This window comes from Branchiostoma belcheri, unplaced genomic scaffold (genome assembly GCF_001625305.1).
Source record: "Branchiostoma belcheri isolate BF01 breed outbred unplaced genomic scaffold, Haploidv18h27 scaffold31, whole genome shotgun sequence".
In the NCBI taxonomy this organism is placed as follows: Eukaryota; Metazoa; Chordata; class Leptocardii; order Amphioxiformes; family Branchiostomatidae; genus Branchiostoma; species Branchiostoma belcheri.
The window spans coordinates 2,873,469-2,892,744 of NW_017803921.1; the positions used below are offsets into that span (position 1 = coordinate 2,873,469).

Consider the following 19,276-nt stretch of genomic DNA (forward strand, 5'->3'; position numbering starts at 1 on the left):
CCTATTTTCAAACTTCTTTTATCATTATAAAGGTTTGTTTAGATAAATATACCGGACCCAGAGAATACTGTACATCGCCTCTTTACGTCCAACTCAAGGGTTGTGAGTTGTTGTATATAGCAAGGGGAATTATTTCCCACCTGAGCGGCATATACAGGGCATGAATAAACTACAAAATTGCAGGAGAGCGGTTACGTCTTCCTGATTCGATTGACAGCTAATTCTTAGTTTTGGAACGGTTTACTGGTTTTGGACACTAGTACTGCCCCGGGGCACTCAATTAAGCGCCTCGGCCCAAACTGACCTACTCCCACTTTACATACTCTTTGTTTTCTTTCATCGGTGAAAAGAAGCTTATCCATAGCAGTAATTTACCTTCACAGCTTTAGACTTTGGCTAGTACATTTTTATTGGAGCCGAATGGAAGGCTTTCCTGAAGTCTAGGTACGCTGCATCCATAGGAGGTCCACCTGTCCAGCCATTCTGTCCGTGTATTCGGACATTCCGAACAGGTTGTACTACAGGGGATCAACCAGGTAGGACGCCATATTGATATGGTGTGAAGTTATTATTGGTGATTTACTGATAACGATAATGAATGAATTAGTGAGTGAATGAATGAAAGGATGAATGAAAGATCTTTATTGTACATGTATGGTCTTACAAGCTAAGTACAGAGCATGTATAAAGTACAGAGATACACTATACACACTGTGTACTAGTACCTACCGGTTAGACTACTCTGTAAAATTCTTCTCGCTTCTTAAGACAACTGTACATGTAAACTCAGTTTACAGAGACATCTCACTATACATATGTGCACTATTAGACTACCGGTTCGACTGCTATGTACAATTGCAACTTCTTCTCGCTTCTTACGACAGCATTTCTTCCAGGTTTTCTGTTTTTTTTTTGTAGTGTTGGTTTCTCTGTTTTTACATGAATGTTTTAGATTGGCGACCAAACGTAAACACAAAATGAGACAAGTACGAAAATAAGTAAAAGTAGTACACTATCTTTCTAATTCATCCGTAGAATTTCTGGGCTCTGAGTTATCAAGAAAAACAGTTTGACATGTCAGTCAAGGAGGACGTTGGAGATTCTGCCGTAAACGTCAACCATGACTACGTACGCAGACTTCTATCCACAGGTATTTATACCCTTTAGAATTGTTGTGCAATAAAGCTATTATTGTATAGTATCGTCAGTACTTACAATGCTTGTCAGAACAAATACTGAAACTCATGATTAGCCTCACTCGATTGTAAAACTGTATCAAGACTTATGCAGTTGTTTTTTAGTAATTAGGATATTATTTTATATATTTATTCACCATATTTAATCTATATAGTTTTTGTCATACATTGTACCATGTAAAATTGTCGTGCAATGAAGTTCTTCTTCTTGTCAGAACAAAATAGAAAGCCATTTTGACATCTTTATATGCCCTTCCCCTAGTTACTTACTGTCCATTAAAGTGTGCAAAATCACTTGCCGCTAATATGCTGATCGATTTATTTCAATTAAGCTGTCACACATTCCCAACCGTCCCCCGACACCGGTCGACCAGGTTCGGCGGACGTTCGGGAGCAGTCTGACCAGAGATAGGCCACACCTACCTTTCTATACGAATCGAAACGAATTTGAGTTAAATTCGAGTCAAACGTAACCCCCGAACACTGCTGACTTACTCCCGAATGGTTGACTGGTGCTCTGTTGACTTACTGCCGAATACCAGCCAACCATGGCTTAACCTCCCGACCAATCCCCGAATGTTTTAAACATTTTGAAACATTCAGTTGGCGTATCCGAATAGTAGCCGACCTCGCCGAACACCAACCAACTTGGGAACAGAGATGGAGTGAAATATGTAGCATTTGCTCCCGAGCGAATATCGGCAATTTTAGACACACCAGCCAATTTTGCGCCGAACAAGTCCTAACCATGGTCGAGAGACGTTCGGCAAGTGTTTGGGAGGCCAAATGTGTGAATGTGTCACAGACTATGGGCTTTAGTTTGGACATGTAATGGTTAACTAATGTTTAAACTGCCGATTTCAGAAAGTACCCAGTCGACTGAAGACACCCACCTGACGAAGTACGGTTGGGGAACGTTCCGACCTCAGGCCCTACAGTGTCTGAGTGGAGTGAAGGGACTGCTGTTCTTAGTCTCCTTCTACGTCATCGCCCAGGGACTCATCGTGGGGGGTCTCATCTCCACCAGTCTCTCCACCATAGAGAGACGATACCGGCTCAGCAGCAAACAACTGGGTAAAAACAAGTTAATATTACGGTGCATTAAAGGGGCATTATGTAACATTTTTTCACCCAGAAATTGAAACACCTTCGTGTGAGTGTAATTTACTTCCACGTTCAAGAATATTTGTGCAATTATCGAACATCTTATCTGACATTTGTGGCTACATATCACTAGTGTTACACAATGTAGTTCATTAGAATATGATACACTGTGTTTCGTACTAAAACACTACTTAAGGGTTTCGAGAATAGTTTTACTAAAAAATACTGTATGGGGTATATAGCACAACAAGGAGGAGTTTAAATACTTGTTGATAAGAAGTACCATATGGGGTATGGGGGGGTATAGAAACACTTGATACTGGAGAGCTCTATTGGAAAAGATTTGGAATGGAGAGAGAGTTGGAGTGAAATATGTTGTATTTGCTCCCGAGCAAATGCCGGCATTTTTAGCCGACCACCTTTCATTTGTCACTCTTTAATTGTGCACAGGTCTGATCGTCACAAGTAACGACATCTTCACCGGCTGCATATTCTTCGTCATCACGTACCTGGTCCGCACCAGACGGGGGAAGATCAGGTTTCTATCGGCGGGGGCTCTCATCATGACCACCGCGGCCGTCATCTGGATTCTCCCGCACTTCCTAGTCGGGCTGTACAACTACGGGGCCCTGGTGGAGAAAACCTGCGATCCTCGGGTGGACGGGAGGGGGTCTGAGTGCGAGGAGGGAGAGAGAGGACTGTCCTCGTATATGTACATGTTCATCGCAGGTACTAGTATGTAGTGTGTGCAGGCAATTTTTGGCGACGCCTCAGGGGTGGACCAAATTTTCTGCAACTATATGTACATGTTCATAGCAGGTGTTTGTACGCTATTTTTTGCGACGCCACAGGAGTGGAGTTATTTTCTGCAACTATAGAAGTACTAGCCCGTGGGCACTTCCCCTCAGCCAATTAGAGCTGGTCATTTACTTTGTTTATACCTACATATAGGTGGAACTTATTAGCTATATCAAAAGGTGTGAGACTATTTTGTGCAATTGAGGACAAAACTGTTGGGATATCAGCCCAAACTATGCGGATACCAACGAAAAAGTGTGTGGGGATATACGCATGTGACCTGTCAAGGCAAAGTTCCTCCTCATGCCTATATATGTTGCATAGGGCGGCGCCCATCTCCGTTTCTGTATTTGTGTAACGCTTGACTGAGAAGTTTTGTGTCTTTTGTTGCTTATATTCAGCTGAGCTTCTTTTCGGCACCTCCTCGATTCCACTGTACACATTCAGCGCGGACCTGATCGAGAGCGCGGCTCCACCAAACTCGGGAGGATTCTATCTAGGTAAGAGACCATAATATAGTTTTTTTTATGTTTACCGAAGAAAAAACAAATTGTTTTTGCTAGGTTTCCTCTTCTTCTCCAAACCAAAAAGGTCATTGACCTGAACCAGACTGTCTGTTACCATGGTACCTAGTGCTGCGTTACATCATGTTGCAATTTTACAGCAGGAGTGATTGAGACTCCTGTCTGACCATATATATGTGTTTGAGTAAGAATTAACAGACCATAAGCGAAGGTAAACATTATGCATATGCTTTGCAAATGTTGCCTTTCTAGTTAGTCTTTAATTGCCATTCTTCTACAAAAATGGAATCCCAAAGAAAGGGTTCATGAAAGATACCCAACTCCACAACAAAGCTCTGGCAAATTAATAAACTTGTCACCTTGCAAACTATTTCTACAGGAATATTCGGGGCAATAGCAGGTATTGGAATAGCCATTGGATACATGCTAAACGGCCAGCTACTCAACATTTACATCGACTTCAACAAAGAAGGAGCGATTCCGTAAGTGTCTTTAAACGTTAGATAAAATTTAGATCTGTTCTTATAATATCATGAAAGTTCATCTGTGTTGGTAGTTACATGTTTAAAGGTAAATGTTTTGGTCCAACACAAAGGGGAAATATTCTGACCTGGAGCTTTCGACCAGGCACTTTGGTCTTCTTCAGTAGACCGACCCAAGGAGACTTGTCACGTGGTTCCGAGGACCCATTGGTTCACCTCATTGGTTCCAAGCATAACGCTCTGACCAATACGCCACACGATCCCACAATGTGAACGTAACCACAGCATATTTACCGTTTTGCTCGGTCCCTTCCCTCCCAGCCCGTCCGGCGGACCGGACGACGCCCGATGGCTGGGCGCCTGGTGGCTCGCCGTTCCCCCGACCGCCCTGATGGCCTTCCTGGTGTCTCCTTGGCTGGCCGGAATACCTTCACAACTACCAGGTAACATTATGATAGATAACAGAACCCCACTCCCCCAACTACATGTATATTAGATATACAAGTTTCTTTTGCTGGCCGGAATTCCTTGACAACTATCATTTCTTGTAGCGTTACTCTTAACATTGCTGTTATAGTGATATCTGAAAGTTTCAGCATTCGTTGGGATCATTATGCGTTGTATACCTCCACGGAGGTTTGGAATGAATATCTTATTTCTTGTTGATGACTTATTTCATATCCTGAATCTTCCCCAGGCAAGGCAGCACCTATGTACCAAGAAGAGGCTTCGGATAAGAAGATGCGGAAACCGTTGGCTGCGTTGTACCAAGAAGTCCGTTCGCTTCTTGTAAACTGGACGCTGATTGGTCTGACGTTTTCCTATGTCGGGGTGTCTTACATAGGGGGCGCCATGACCACATTCGGAGTCAAATACATGCAGAATCAGTTCGCTCTGTCAGCGGGATGGTCAGCAGTGCTTGTAGGTAAGCAACACTCGTCTAGAAATATATTTGTAATTAAAGGCACCCTATGCGATTTCAGAGCAGCAAAACTGGAAATATTCTGAATAAGGCAATCTTTGTGATATTGACACATACTGCTTCACATTAGCACATTTCAATCAATATTTCATACTTTTACCGAAGAAAAACATGCTCTGTTACTTATTCTTCTCCAAACACTGACCTCTGACCTGGTCAATGACCTGAACCGGACGTCTGTCATCATGGCAACTGGTGTTGGGTTACATCATTTTGCAATTTTATAGCAGGAGGGATTTAGACTCCTGTCACCATATATGTGAATGTGTTTGAGTAAGAATCAACAGAGAAGACCATATGCTAAGGTAAACATTATGCATTTGCTTTGCAAATGTTACTTTTCTAGTTCTTTGCTATCTCTGTAGGCAGCATCTTCATCCCTGGAGGTGTCCTTGGCAGCCTACTGGGGGGTTATGTCATGAAGAGGTTCAAGTTGGGCATCCAGGGCGCCTTGAAGATGCTCATTATGCTGAGCAGCTGTTACTTTGTCATCTCCTTCGGCTTCTTACTTCGCTGTGACAACATCATCATGGCAGGAGTCACCTCCCCTTATGGATCTGGGTATGTAATTAGGTCACGTTTGATTTGATTATATGGATGACATCGCTGGGAACCCCAAAAATGATGCGAGCGTGCGAATAAATAAGAAAAACAGGTTACCTTCATCATGAAATCTACGTGATCATGAAGGTTGAACAAATGATTAAACACACAGAGTATGGTATGGCGAATAATATGACCATCATAATCGTGTTTTCCAGCCCGGCGCCCCGGACTCCTGTGTACGGTGCAGCAGCGCTGACTGGCGACTGCGTGAAGAACTGCCACTGTTCCATCGCCTATGAACCTGTGTGTGGTACAGACGGGGTGGAGTTCTTCTCTCCTTGCTATGCAGGATGTCTGACTGAGCCCGAGGTAGATAGTGAGGTAACGTTAAAGGCACTCAATGCAATATAAGAGCGTATAACCTGTATTTTCAAAGTCGATTTTCTTGTCATTCTTTTAATGTAGGAAGTTGAATCAAACCTATCCGATAGCATACTGATATTTGTGAGGCAACAATGCGATGTCACTGACAGGAAACGGTTGCTTGTTTTGTATCGGAATTCTGGCTATTTGTGGGTGGTACAAAATAATGAGACTCCTCCTTTGTAGTGAATCACGAACTCCAGACTGTAGAATTTGCACCATCGCACACTGGGGCATGCCTAATGAATTCATTTCTTTTTCGAAAGGTGTGGTGGGTTCTTTAACGTGTGTGAGGTGTGACTCTCCCCAGACATGGCACCTCCATTTCATGTTATATCTGAGGGACGTCTCTAACCTAAGCTCTAACTCATTTTCACCTGGGTGAAGTAAGGAAAGTCCTGTAAAGTGAGTTTCCCAATCGCAGCATGTGAGTGGAATCGAACCCAGGACCCATGGGTTCCGGGTCGAATACCTACCATTACGCCAAACAACACCAATATTTATCAACCAATTGTTTTTATTCTTGTACTGCAGAAATACAGTTCCTGTGGCTGTGTGACCTCTGACCCCTCCACACCTGTTACCTCACCCAACAACGTCACCATGGTAACTCCCGGCCACTGTCCCAGCGCCTGCGCAGTGCTGCCGTTCGTGCTCGCCATGTTGGCGTTCTACGCCGTCGCAAACGCCGCGGTTGGTCCGATAACCACGTTCGTGGCATTAAGGTGAAGTACGACTTTTGTGAATTTTCTGAACATTATATATCAATGGTTTATTTGCATTAAAACACAACAACACTGTCCCAAAAATGGCAGCCAGAGGCTGAATTGACATTGGGGCATCACATTATTAGTATAAAACGTCATATTAAGCGACTAAAATAGAAATAAACCATTACATAAAACGTATATAAAATATTGTCAACAACGTTTCAAGTGCAAATTAATATCGTAGCAGATAACAAAACAGACGGACACTGGTAACACTAAAATAAGTCTTAGGTTAAAAAAAGTGACAGTGTGAATTACAGAATTCTTTCTGTGGAAAGGAATGCGGTTGTGTTTACCTTTTTCTGAAAGATGCTACAGGCCCGGCCCTTACACGCATGATCATACATACTATCTACCAAACACTACAAATGACGCGACATACGTTTACGAAATAACAATGATTTAAAAAAAATGATTTTTTTTAGATGCGTTCCCGAGAATCAGCGTTCGGTGGGTCTAGGATTCATGGGCGTCATTAGAAAACTACTCGGTGAGACAAAAATACGAATATTGAACATTCATTCATTCATTCATTCATTCATTCATTCATTCATTCATTCATTCATTCATTCATTCATTCATTCATTCATTCATTCATTCATTCATTCATTCATTCATTCATTCATTCATTCATTCATTCATTCATTGTTGCCCCTCCCCTCCAGCTAACATCCCGACCCCCATCCTGTTCGGTACGTTCCTGGACAAGGCCTGTCTGATGTGGGAGGAGAAGTGTGACGAGCGTGGCTCCTGTCTCATCTACGATAACCACAACCTCGGGCTCTACTTCTTCACGTTAACCTTCATCTTCGCCTGCATGGCTGTGTTGGGGTTTTTCGGAGCTCTGTTCTCCTGGAGACGTCGCGAGTCCAAACAGCCTCGAGTAGAGAACGAAGAAAAGGAGGACGAAAAGGCGAAAGACAGAGTCAGCTTTATTCTGGATGACGACAGTGTTTGAGTCTACGCCGAGTGCAAGGAAGAATATGGAACCATCCCAGCATCCCTTGCAATACACATTCCACAATACACATTGCGGATGACTGACTGGAAGCAACAAGAATCATTAACCTTTCATGTTGCATTAGACAGTGCAGAAACTGATTCAATTTGATCAGTAAATTGTCTTTTCTTGAACTGTCAAAAAGCTAACGTCAGCCATCTGGAATGTGTATTGTGGAATTGCAAGGGATGCTGGGATGGGTCAACATTCTTCCTTGCACCGAGTGTAACCTCCGCAAAGTATTCTAGTGACAGAATATGTGTTTATCAATGAAATAGTTTCTTTACCAGTTAAAAATTTAACTTTAATTGCTACTGACGTTTTTATCTACCATGTTTACAATAGTTTTGATTATGTTGAAATTAAGTCAATTATAAATACAAACATTTCAAAACACAGTGACTTCTTAGGCTTGATTAGGGTTGGCGTATTTACATAAATGGCGCCACTATAGCTACATGACCTTTGTCCAAAGTAGGGTAAACATATTTACCTTGTGGTTCATTTACATATGACCCACTAGTCTAGCTAATATTATTGTGCTGGTATCCTGGCCGAAGTAGTAGATCAGACATTCCATTTCGGGAAGTTCGGTGAGTTTATCTTTTTTGTTTAGGAAAGAACAAAGTTTTAAGTCTATTATGATTGCAACTGGGCACTAACGCCTCTTTTTTTTCGTGGTTGTTGTCACTGTAAAGTCTAGTAGTATGTTTATGGCGTTATTCCTCTGGGTATGAATGCTTGAATTTGTAACAGCCCCTGTCACACATTCAGAACCTTCCCCCGAACACCAGCCGACCAAGGTTGGCTGAAGCCCCTGTCACACATTCAGAACCTTCCCCCGAACACCAGCCGACCAAGGTTGGCTGAACTTCGGGAGCACTCTGACCAGATTTAGGCCACGCCTACCTTTCCGTACGAGTCGAATTGAATTTGAGCTGAATTTATGTGTCAAATATGACTGCCAACCACGCTCCAAGTACTCCCAAACATCAGCCAACCAACTGCCAACCATGGCCAAAAATCCCACCAAACATTCGGCTGGCATAGCCGAACCTTTACTCGACCTGGCCAAACACCAACCGACTTTGCCCCGACCTACTCTTAACCATGGTCGGCTAGTGTCCTTAAATGTGTGACTGGGGTAATACATGACATATCTAAAACCCTGAATGTTGTTCAGAAGGAACACAACAAACTGGTCATCATTCAAACCTATACAGTCGTGTATTTCTTAAGAAAGGTATGAAGTCCGTATACAATTGGCACAAAGTACATTAGGGGAATTTCACTCAAAAGATAGATAATGTTAGTTTAATGCTTGCAGTCAAATGTGCAAAGGTTAAGTGCAAAGCTGGTCTGTTACGCCAAAGTGTGGTTATACGTGCGGGCTATTATACAGATACAGATATTTAATATACCAGGTTAGAGTCAAGAATCAAGAATTTTTTATTATATGGATCACATAAAAAATTCTGAAAAAGCTTCTGCTGTGGTATTGATATCATTGTGTTGTTATTACGTGAATCCCTAGAATGTGATTGTAGCTAGGGCCGTTTTGTACTGTTCCCAGGACCAAGCACTGTTTAGTCTACGGAACAATTGCGAAGCTAAGCAACGAAGTCTGCATTCAATACGCTATGCTCCAGTGGGATTGTGCATTGACTATTGTCGGAATTGAGTTTTGAAAGACATTGTGTTTTCGTCAGTATATCGGCATCCTTTGTGGGGAACAATTCCACCAATTTAGTGCCAATTTGAAGGACGTTACGGAGAATATCGGAGATGACAACTGAAGAGGTTTGTTAATCTTCAGTTATATCATCAGTATAATGTTAGGGATAGAGTATTATGTACTTGATTTTTCGGGTATGCAAATGTTTTAGGAGGTGAAAAAATGTGTGTGAGTGTGTTGGTTGGTTTGGGTGGAATAATCAAATCAGCTTGTTGCTGGGACACATTGGGGGTATGGAGAAGGTATTCTAGTACAATATTTCCACTATATGCCAAGGCTATGTTGCATAGAGAACTCACTACATAATACTGTGTTATGCTAATTAGATGAATACGACTCGAGGGTTTTGAAGATTGATCAAAATTGAATGGCCTGACCTCCAAAATTAAACCTGACCTGGATTGGTAATGGACTGTTTTGATCTGTACCATGTCTAAATTAGCTTTCGTATTTGTTTTCATGTAACACGTTTTTTATTCTTTATGTATACTTTAGGTTTATTTTGTGTTACTTACGCGTTACAATCAATCCATAAAGTTTTTAGTGGCACCACAAACTACCACAATGTAAACAAACATGGATGGCGGTTTGTTTCCAGCTTTTTTAACACCTGTAAGGCGTCATATTTCTGACCCTCCATTCCTGAATAGTTTTCATTTGCAATGGAGTACTTCGTAAAGAAATGACCATAAAATTGAATTTTTAGTATCTTCCTAATGTTACGTTAGGCCACAGCAAGTAATTTTCATGGATGACATCCGCGCGCGCATTAATTTTCGCCTGAAAACAAGAAATATTGTTGCCTTCTGACAGTGGTCACCATGCCGAGAATAGGCCAGATGTTTGTTGCCATGCCGGAAGGTGGATGGCAGATAACTATAAAGAGAGGAGACAAGACAAGGCTCTGATTTTATGTTTTGTTTCTTACTTTGATGCAGTGATATGTGATGTTGGCTGTGTATATGTGATGTTCCCATTCAATCAAAACCATTTGTACAATGATTGAGTCAAAATTTCAAAATGTAGGAACCTTGTTTTTTTCGGCCCGTCTTGTTTTTTTTTCGCTCGCTCGCATTAGATTTGCAATCTGTGGAGGATGTCATCCATAAAATTTACTTGCTGTGGCCTCATGAGCCAGCTTTAAGAGTCCATTGTACCCAGGTACAGATGACTGCAGAGACGCAACTCATTCAGGAATTGAAGCACACCAGCGCGGGAAAATCACGGGATCCAAACAATGCCTTGAAGGAAATGACAAATATTAAAGAGCGCTGGACTCTTCTGGAAGGTATGTGGAACTACTTGCAGTTGTTTGTGATTCGTGTCTAAATTTTGTAATACTAGTAAGGCCATTTTAAATTGATTATATGGATTACATCCTCTGGGAACCCCAAAACTGATGCAAGCGTGCGAATAAAAAACGTTTGACAAAAAGTTGTCTTCATCATGAAATCTACGTGGTCATGAAGGCTGAACAAATGACTAAATACACAGAGTATGGTCTTCTTCACATTTTCTTCTTTTTCTTATTTTGCGGCATTAGTATCGTTTTCCAATATTTTTGTGCAATTTACGGCATATATTTGCTCATTTTGCAGCTGATTTGTACGATGTCAATTATAAAATTTTCAGAATTTATAGTGCATAATTAATTTATTTTGTCAGCAACTTGGTCGCTGTTTTGTATATGTGTTAAATTTCTGTACCAGTAGACGTTCCAGAAGACGACAAGAGTACCGGTGTAGACTACACCAGGTTTGGATGGTGGGGGTTCCGGCCAAGATGCCTGCAGATTCTCAGCGGGGTGAATGGGATGCTATTTTTACTCTTCTGGTTCGTCTTCGCTCAAGGCGTCATCGTGAACGGTCTTGTCAACACCAGCATCTCTTCTATAGAGAAACGGTACAACCTATCAAGCTCAAAGACAGGTACAACGTTTCAATGTATTTTTCCACCATGAGGCACTGTATCTTAAAGGGGCATTATGTAACATTTTTGCACAAAAAATTCATATTTTCTTCAAAAATTCACACCAACCAAAAGTGACTAACTAGTTATGTTTACCGAAGGAAAACATATTATTTTTGCTCAATTTCCTCTTCTTCTCCAAACCAAAAAGGTCAATGACCTGAAGCAGACGGCTGTCGCCATAGTAACTGGTGCTGGGTTACATCATGCTGCAATTTTATAACAGGAGGGATTTAGACTCCTGTCTGACCATATATATGAAATCAATGTGTTTGAGTGAGAATTAACAGTAGACCATATGCGACTGTACATGTATGCGTTATGCATGTGCTTTGCAAATGTTACCTTTCTAGTTACTGGTTTATTTTCAATGTTCCTAGGTATCGTGTCTATAGGTTACGATATCGGGAATGGCGCACTAGGTCTTCTGGTGACGTACTGGATCAGGACCAGGCGGGACAAGGTAAGGGCCATCTCCCTGGGCGCCCTGCTCCTCTGGGCGGGGGCCATGGTCTTCGCCCTCCCCCACTTCACAGTCGGACTCTACAACTACGGAGCGTCGGTAAAAACAACATGCCTGCTCAACTCTACTAACAACACCCGATCCACGTGTGAAGAAGAAGAAACGGGACTGTCTAAATACATGTTTGTGTTTCTTACGGGTATGGCTACACGTTGTTGATTGTTTGTGTTTATGTTTGTTTGTGTAAACAAATTGTAGAAAGGTGGTCTCGTGTTTTCTTGTCTTTTTCTTCTTAATTCCTGCAATTTTAGGTTCTGTTTCAGTGGTGTCTTACACGTCTTCTCTTTGCATCGTCTTTTTTTACGAAAATGAAAGTATTATTTCGGTCTGTCTGTGTGTGTCTTTGTGTGTTCGCAAACTTGTGTTCAGCATGACTTTATCGGTTACGATGATATTTATAATACGTGGGCAGGCAAGAAGATAAAGGTCACGGTCAAATATGGGCCTTCTGGTGGCTGACCTTGGTACTGCAGCAGAACGTCAGTTTTTTGGTATCTTTTTTCCTGAACATGCTATGGTCTTTGTCTAATCATTTCCATGTCTTATCAATTCCTACCAACGTTCATGGCGAAGGTAATAATCTGTTTTGCAATTCCATTACAAATAGATTATGTTTGTCTCCTTTCTATATTATTACAGGTCAAATACTACAGGGAATAGGCGCAATCCCACTCCACACTTTCGGTAGCGACCTACTGGAGGCGACTTCACCTCCCAAATCTGGCGGATTGTACCTGGGTAAGAAATATGATATATCCTATACCGACTGGACGGTCCGCACAGTTACATGAGGAGTCCCTTTAATTTCTTGGTACCACCCATAAATTGCTAGAACCAGCCTACGATACAAAACAAGCAACCGTTTTCCGTCAGATACATAATACTGCATTTCGCCTTGGTCTCACAGATATCAGAGTGCTATGAGATATAGGTTTGATTCAACTTACTGAATTAAAAGAATGACCAGAAAATTGAAAATCTAGTTTTGCCGTCCTGAAAATGCATTGGATGCCTTTAAATCATACATACATAAAGACGTATAACCGAAGGTGGCGAATTGACACTTCTCTGACCAATGTATACCGTCTTGCCACCGAAAGGGATCTGCTTCTAGATTAGTACAATCCTAACTGTGGGTTATTTTTGTAGGTTTGAATTTCGCTGGCGGTGCGGTAGCCCCGGCTGTTGGCTACCTTCTCAATGGAAAATTGCTCAACATTTACGCTGACTTCAACAAGCCAGGGGCAGTGCCGTAAGATTCGTTTTTCTTCAGCGTTTTTCTTCATTTGTATTCAGTGTCTGCTTTATACGATATACAGAAATATTTGCAAGTCTATGAATCAAACATTAATAAATATTCTGATTTTTTTCAAACACTACATTCTCAACAGTTAATACCAATCTCTCTCTCACCCTCTCTCTCTCTCTCTCTACGTAGGGAAACATATTAAAGAATGTCTAGACGTTAAAAATTCCTCCAATGATTGCAAAAACTCATCCCACACCAGCGACACACTCTTATATTAGTTAGGATAACCTTATGAAATTGTAGTTACATGTATGTACCGTTAGATGCTACACTTTGTACCACATACCATTGCTGTGTTGGGTTATTATGTTTCAGACCGGCAGGCGGCCCGTCCGACCCCCGGTGGCTGGGTGCCTGGTGGCTCGGCTTCCCCGTCTTCGCCTCCATCGCTCTTCTCGTCTCACCCTGGCTAGCCGGGCTGCCTGGGGAGTATCCAAGTGAGAAGACAATTTCACAACAATAAAAGCAAAGTTCAGAATTATATTCAAGTTTGATACTTTAGAGTAAAGACAGCTCACCTCAAATTTTTGGTTCCTTCTCCGGCGACCTTCTTCAGGGGTGATGTGTGACTCGAATAAATAATCGTAACTTCCTGGTAGGCTATATCGGCCCCCGTCTCGGTTGAGTGTTGGCTGGTGGGCTCTAATGTAGAAATAATCCGGTTTAGTGTCCAGCATTTGTACCATATCCAAAGAGATGAAATGTCCCCAGGTCATGTGTTCAGAGTAGTTGAATAAATTTTATACCATCTTTCACCAATGACTTGCCAAACGCTGCAGATATCTACTTGTGACTAACATATAGCTATCTGTGAGAGAGAACTTTTACATATCATAATTTCGAATATATTCAAGCCGTAGAACAATAGACCATTCTGTATAATCCTGTTGTGAAGACACTTGTGCAATTGAACTAAACCTATACACCATGCCCCCCTCCCCCTTCTAGAGAACGTTAGTCCGTCTACTGGTACCACGAAAAGCAAAGAAGAACCAGAAAACAAAGGGCTAGTCGACTTCTTCAGAGAGATGGCGTCCTTGTTTAAGATCCCCACGCTGCTGTTCCTGACGTCGGCGGCCTGTGGGACGGCCATGAGCTTCAACGGACTCATCACCTTCACGGTCAAGTACATCGAGAACCAGTTCGCACAGCCTGCTGGGTGGTCCGCCATCTTGGCAGGTACGAGAATGCCGTAGAATGTAGGGATATCGATACTGTCCTCAGTATGTGGAAAAAAATGGGAATGGGAAACACCTATGATGTTTGTGCTATAGAACACCCAATGCAATTTCATGGTGGTAAAACTGGATTTTCAAACTCAATTTCTTGTCATTCTTTTCTTCTTTGCCTTTGGAAATGAGTTTAGCTTTCTTCAACAGTAGTATCGTTTTCCAAATTTTTTTTTTTTGCAACGGACAAAACTTCAAGCGCGAACGGATGAAAGCCATGGAATAGAATCAACATGGTACTATAGCATCATGCCATTTGCTTTCCTTCCCCAGGCATGGTTCTGATACCAGGCGGGATGGGAGGTGCCCTGCTCGGCGGCGTGCTGATGAGGAGACTCCGGGTGGGAATCCCCGGCGCCCTGAAGCTGGCCCTCGCGGGAAGTATCGTCATGGGCCTGACCTCCGCCGGCTTCCTGCTGCGGTGTCAGAACATCAACATGGCCGGGGTTACTTCGCCTTATCATCAGGGGTAAGGACTATGTATTTCTAGTAGTAATTAAAGTATTTTCGTACCATCCCCACCATACATGTATCGTGCGTAGTTCAGTATTTAGTGGCCTCTGGACTAAGAGGTTGGGAGTTCAAATCCCGGCTGTTGTCGCTCACCCGACATGGACGCTACTGGAAAGGGTTGCAGTCCTTACAACGGTACGTTAAGCTGTGGTCCACCGTTCATTATACTTGTGAAAGTAGAGGAATTTTCTCGGTACAATGTACATAGCGTCTGTCTTCTCTGTCACGACGAGTGGGAGATTATAGCTCTTCAGCTTCTCAACTGGGCAATTAATCTCCCACTCTGTCATCTGAGTGGGCGATTAGATCTTCAGTGTGCTACAGCTTGATCGAGACCACCTTCCTTTCCTTTTCTTATACATTCCCCTGCTCGTGTTCTTGTAGACCGACGCCAGTACCGCCCGTAGTCGGTGCCGGGGAGGTTGTGTCGTCCTGTAATGTGAACTGTAACTGTCAGGCCAAGTACGACCCGGTCTGCGCTCCTGACGGGGTGGAGTATTTCTCTCCTTGCGTCGCCGGGTGCAGGGAAAAACTGCCAGACGATAGCAAGGTAAGTGATGATGAACATGTATCATCAAACACGCCACTTCTTACACTTTTCATTTACGTAAGGCACAACGACTTGATTTTATGGATGACATCCTCTGAAGACCTCCAAACTAGTACGCGCGGGCGAATAAAAGAAACCCGGCCAAAAATGCTACCAAACCACAGGAATACAAAGCTAGTATTGTGAATTTGCGGCAGTACATATGCATATAGCGACGTATACGACAAGCCGGCACATGCTGGCTTTTTTGCGGAATTTATGAATCGGCACTGTGTGTATTTACTGAGTTTTTGCCGTCGTGGAGCTTCAGCAGCCTGGGTGCCATCCTCCAGAGTTACCACCGGCTCTGTATTGTCGCTAACTACCATGGACTACCCAGGCCTAGAGCTAGGCCAGAGCCTCGAAGGACGTGATCTTTTTTTTTAGAACAGGCGAAAATCAATGCGCGAGTGGATGTCATCCATAAAATTAAGTCGGTGTGGTCTAAGTAGTTAATGTCATTTGCAGCAGATTATGAGAAATGTGAACTCAAACCTGAAACCTGAATCGTCACATTTTTACCGCGTACTACCACGGACCACTGTCGCATAGGAATTGATGTGTACACTTGAAAAACTTTCCTACTACATGTACCTGGAATAACTACAGTTGTATTCCTGAAGTTTCAGAGATACGCCATGTGTGCCTGCCTACCCACCAATCAGTCTATGGCAAACGGAAGCGCCGGAGTTGAGAAGACGGTCACCTCGGGTCACTGTGCTAGCAGCTGCGGACTACTGCCGGTAGTGATGTGCCTGCTGTTCCTGTATGCTGTAGGGATGGCGTCTATGGGGCCAGCCATGCTCTTCTCTACTCTGAGGTGCGAACAAATTTTGTATCTTATCTTTCAGAACACATAATTATATGGAAAATTCTATATGACCGACGTCGCAATGATTTGTACCGGTATGTTTTTCCATCCACCGGTATGTAAATTTTTCCATCATTTGTTAACCAAAGATGAGTTCCATTTTTAAGAGTCATGTTTCTTACCTTTTCTCTAATTTGGTGTGAAACCACAGTCTTAAAATCATCCTTACACTAATTTGATACAGTTGTGATCTTCACGGCCATTATCGATATTAGTGACTATTAAGCTTTGAAGGGAACCTTTCTATAGTTTGTCGAACACTTACAATGATCGTGTACTGTTGTCCAGATGTGTACAGGAAAGTCGCCGGTCGCTGGCTCTGGGGTTCAAGAGTCTTCTTGCCAGGTTCCTGGGTACGTTCGAAATTGTATACCTGTACGAAATTGCATAAAGATAAGCCCTACATTTTACTTTAAGAATCTACATTTAAACTAGTTTCGTCAACGTTTATAGGTATGTTTCTGTCTGTCTGTCTCTGTCTCTGTCTGTCTGTCTTTCTCTTTCTCATACACTCTTTATTGTTTTGGGTTGTTTAACGTGCACAGGGTATGGCTCTCCCCAAACCCCGGACCTCAATTTAACATTCATCCGAGGGACGTCCCTAACCGAAGCTAGGTACTCATGTCCACCTCAGTGACTCGAGGAAAGTCGTATAAAAGGCCTTTCACAAGGGCACAAACCCGGTGATAGGTCAGGATTCGAACCCAGTCCTGAGTCAAACACTCTACCTTTAAATCTTACATTTCCTTCCAGGTGCGATCCCTGGCCCCATCTTGTACGGCAGTCTGATAGACCGGGCCTGTCTGTTGTGGAACGAGTCATGTGATCAGAAGGGAGCGTGTCTGGTGTACGACAACACCAACCTCAGCGTCTACTTCTTCTCCGTCACCTTCAGGTTTGATTCAATTTGTGTTAACGAGAAGTTAGGAGGATTGATTTTTTTGTATCGTCATGGTGTAGCTTTAAGATAACTTAAAGGAGTACTAACCTCCAGAACGAAGTGCTATTTTCCGATACATCATGCTGCAATGAATACATAACTAGCCGACTTTTTACATAATTTCGCTTGTACAAGTTGCGCGGCGCATGTTTGTAAAGTGATATTAATATCATTTTCCCCCATGCTGAACCACAATTGATACATCCGGGAACTCTGGCTTACGCAATACTCATACACTTCAGGTCAACATAAACATTTTTTGGCGAAAATGGTAGGAGACAAGCACACTAACAAGCTGATTATTGAGAAATTACTTGCTTTACTTTGCTTGACCTGTGGCTTGGATATTATAATATCATGATGTCGAATACAGTGGGCGCCAGTTTCATCCTGTGTGTTTTGAGTTTCTCAACTCATTTGCATGTAAGTATAACTTGAACAGATAATTAGATTACACCACTTATGAAAAAGATAACTAGATTACGCCGTTTTTTTCATCATCAATATTTGCGGCATAAATGAGGGGCGATAAGGACACCAAGAAGGGCAATGGTTGGTAAGATACCAAAGAACACAAAACGGTACGAATTTTTCTTATCGCCCCCGAAATGAGGTCTGTAACGTAACTTTTTGTTTAAAACATAGGCACTAATGGGGTAGCGTGGTGTATTCTGGGATAGTTTTGAGGGTATTTGGAGAGTTTGTCCTGGATTCGATGCATTTTAAGGCTTGCTCGCAAAATGGGCATTTAATTATATACTGTAAAATAATATGCATTTTTCACTTCCAAAAATAAATGCCTGTCGAAATATAGCACCCCTTTCTGGAGGTTAGTACTCCTTTAAGTGTAGGCCAATCTGAGATTTAGGAGATTTTAATGGTGTTTTACTATGTACTGCATGTTACAATGTTTGTTTTTTGAAAGGCATCATATGTATTGTCACGGTGCCTCCATTGTAAATAGTACGCAATTTAGCTGATGGCTGCAATGTACCTTTTTAAAAAAATTAACCAGTCATTCATTCAATTCAGTCTGGCGTGCTGGATCTTCCTATCGCTCTGCCTGGCTCTGTACTCCTGGAGGCGCGGTGAAATGAACGGGAAGCTGACAGAAGAAAAGGACGCTAGGCTGGACGACGATGCCAGGAAAAGGACGAGCGGAATTCTGGAAATCGTACATCACCGTGAAACGACAGTGTAGCAATTTGTATTAGTGTACAATGTAGCCATTTATATTAGTGTACAACGTAGCCATTTATATTAGTGTACAATGTAGCCATTTATATTAGTGTACAATGTAGCCATTTATATTAGTGTACAATGTAGCCATTTATATTAGTCTACAATGTAGCCATTTATATTAGTGTACAATGGTTTGCATATATAGATGCACCTAGCCTCGGTGCTATTTGTGGTTCCCAGAGGATGTCATCCATATAATCACACCAACATGGCCTAACACAGTATTGTCACAATGTCATTTAGTATCAAAATAATTTTTTTTAAATCTTTACTTTGGATTGCTATATACAATATCGTGCAATCATCTGATTTCCCTGAATTTGTTGAATACTGACTCCCCTGTCACGGACATTACTATCTATGATTAGTTGAAATACAGAGAAACATACAGAAAAATTGTCAGGATTTGATTAATTGTTGACAACAATGTTAGCACGAGGACAATGGAGGTCGAATACAAGATCGTTATCAAGAACCAAGCTGGTAACAAGGCCCGGAGTTTTATTTAATTATAACAGACTTGCTAATTGAC

General features: G+C 42.2%; 1 protein-coding gene across 1 annotated transcript; it reads left to right on the plus strand.

Annotated features, from left to right (window-relative positions):
• The first annotated feature begins 348 nt into the window (after positions 1-348).
• Positions 349-19,232, plus strand: LOC109474498. Its single transcript, XM_019774788.1, has 24 exons — positions 349-536; positions 1,036-1,150; positions 2,061-2,270; positions 2,751-3,029; positions 3,500-3,598; positions 4,002-4,104; positions 4,426-4,547; positions 4,802-5,029; positions 5,452-5,647; positions 5,848-6,013; positions 6,590-6,780; positions 7,251-7,315; positions 7,491-7,777; positions 10,695-10,848; positions 11,273-11,488; positions 11,909-12,023; positions 13,676-13,797; positions 14,309-14,539; positions 14,863-15,058; positions 15,487-15,652; positions 16,315-16,511; positions 16,851-16,915; positions 17,316-17,457; positions 18,535-19,232. The coding sequence occupies exons 2-24, from the start codon at positions 1,075-1,077 to the stop codon at positions 18,701-18,703; spliced, it is 3,795 nt and encodes a 1,264-aa protein (XP_019630347.1). The 5' UTR covers positions 349-536; positions 1,036-1,074; the 3' UTR covers positions 18,704-19,232.
• Positions 19,233-19,276: the final 44 nt, after the last annotated feature.

Coding starts and splice junctions, on each gene's coding strand:
- LOC109474498 (XM_019774788.1), top strand. CDS start 1,075: ATGTCAGTCAAGGAGGACGTTGGAGATTCTGCCGTAAACGTCAACCAT. Junction 7,316..7,490: donor CGTCATTAGAAAACTACTCG/GTGAGACAAAAA, acceptor CCTCCCCTCCAG/CTAACATCCCGACCCCCATC. Junction 7,778..10,694: donor TTATTCTGGATGACGACAGT/GTTTGAGTCTAC, acceptor TGGCCTCATGAG/CCAGCTTTAAGAGTCCATTG.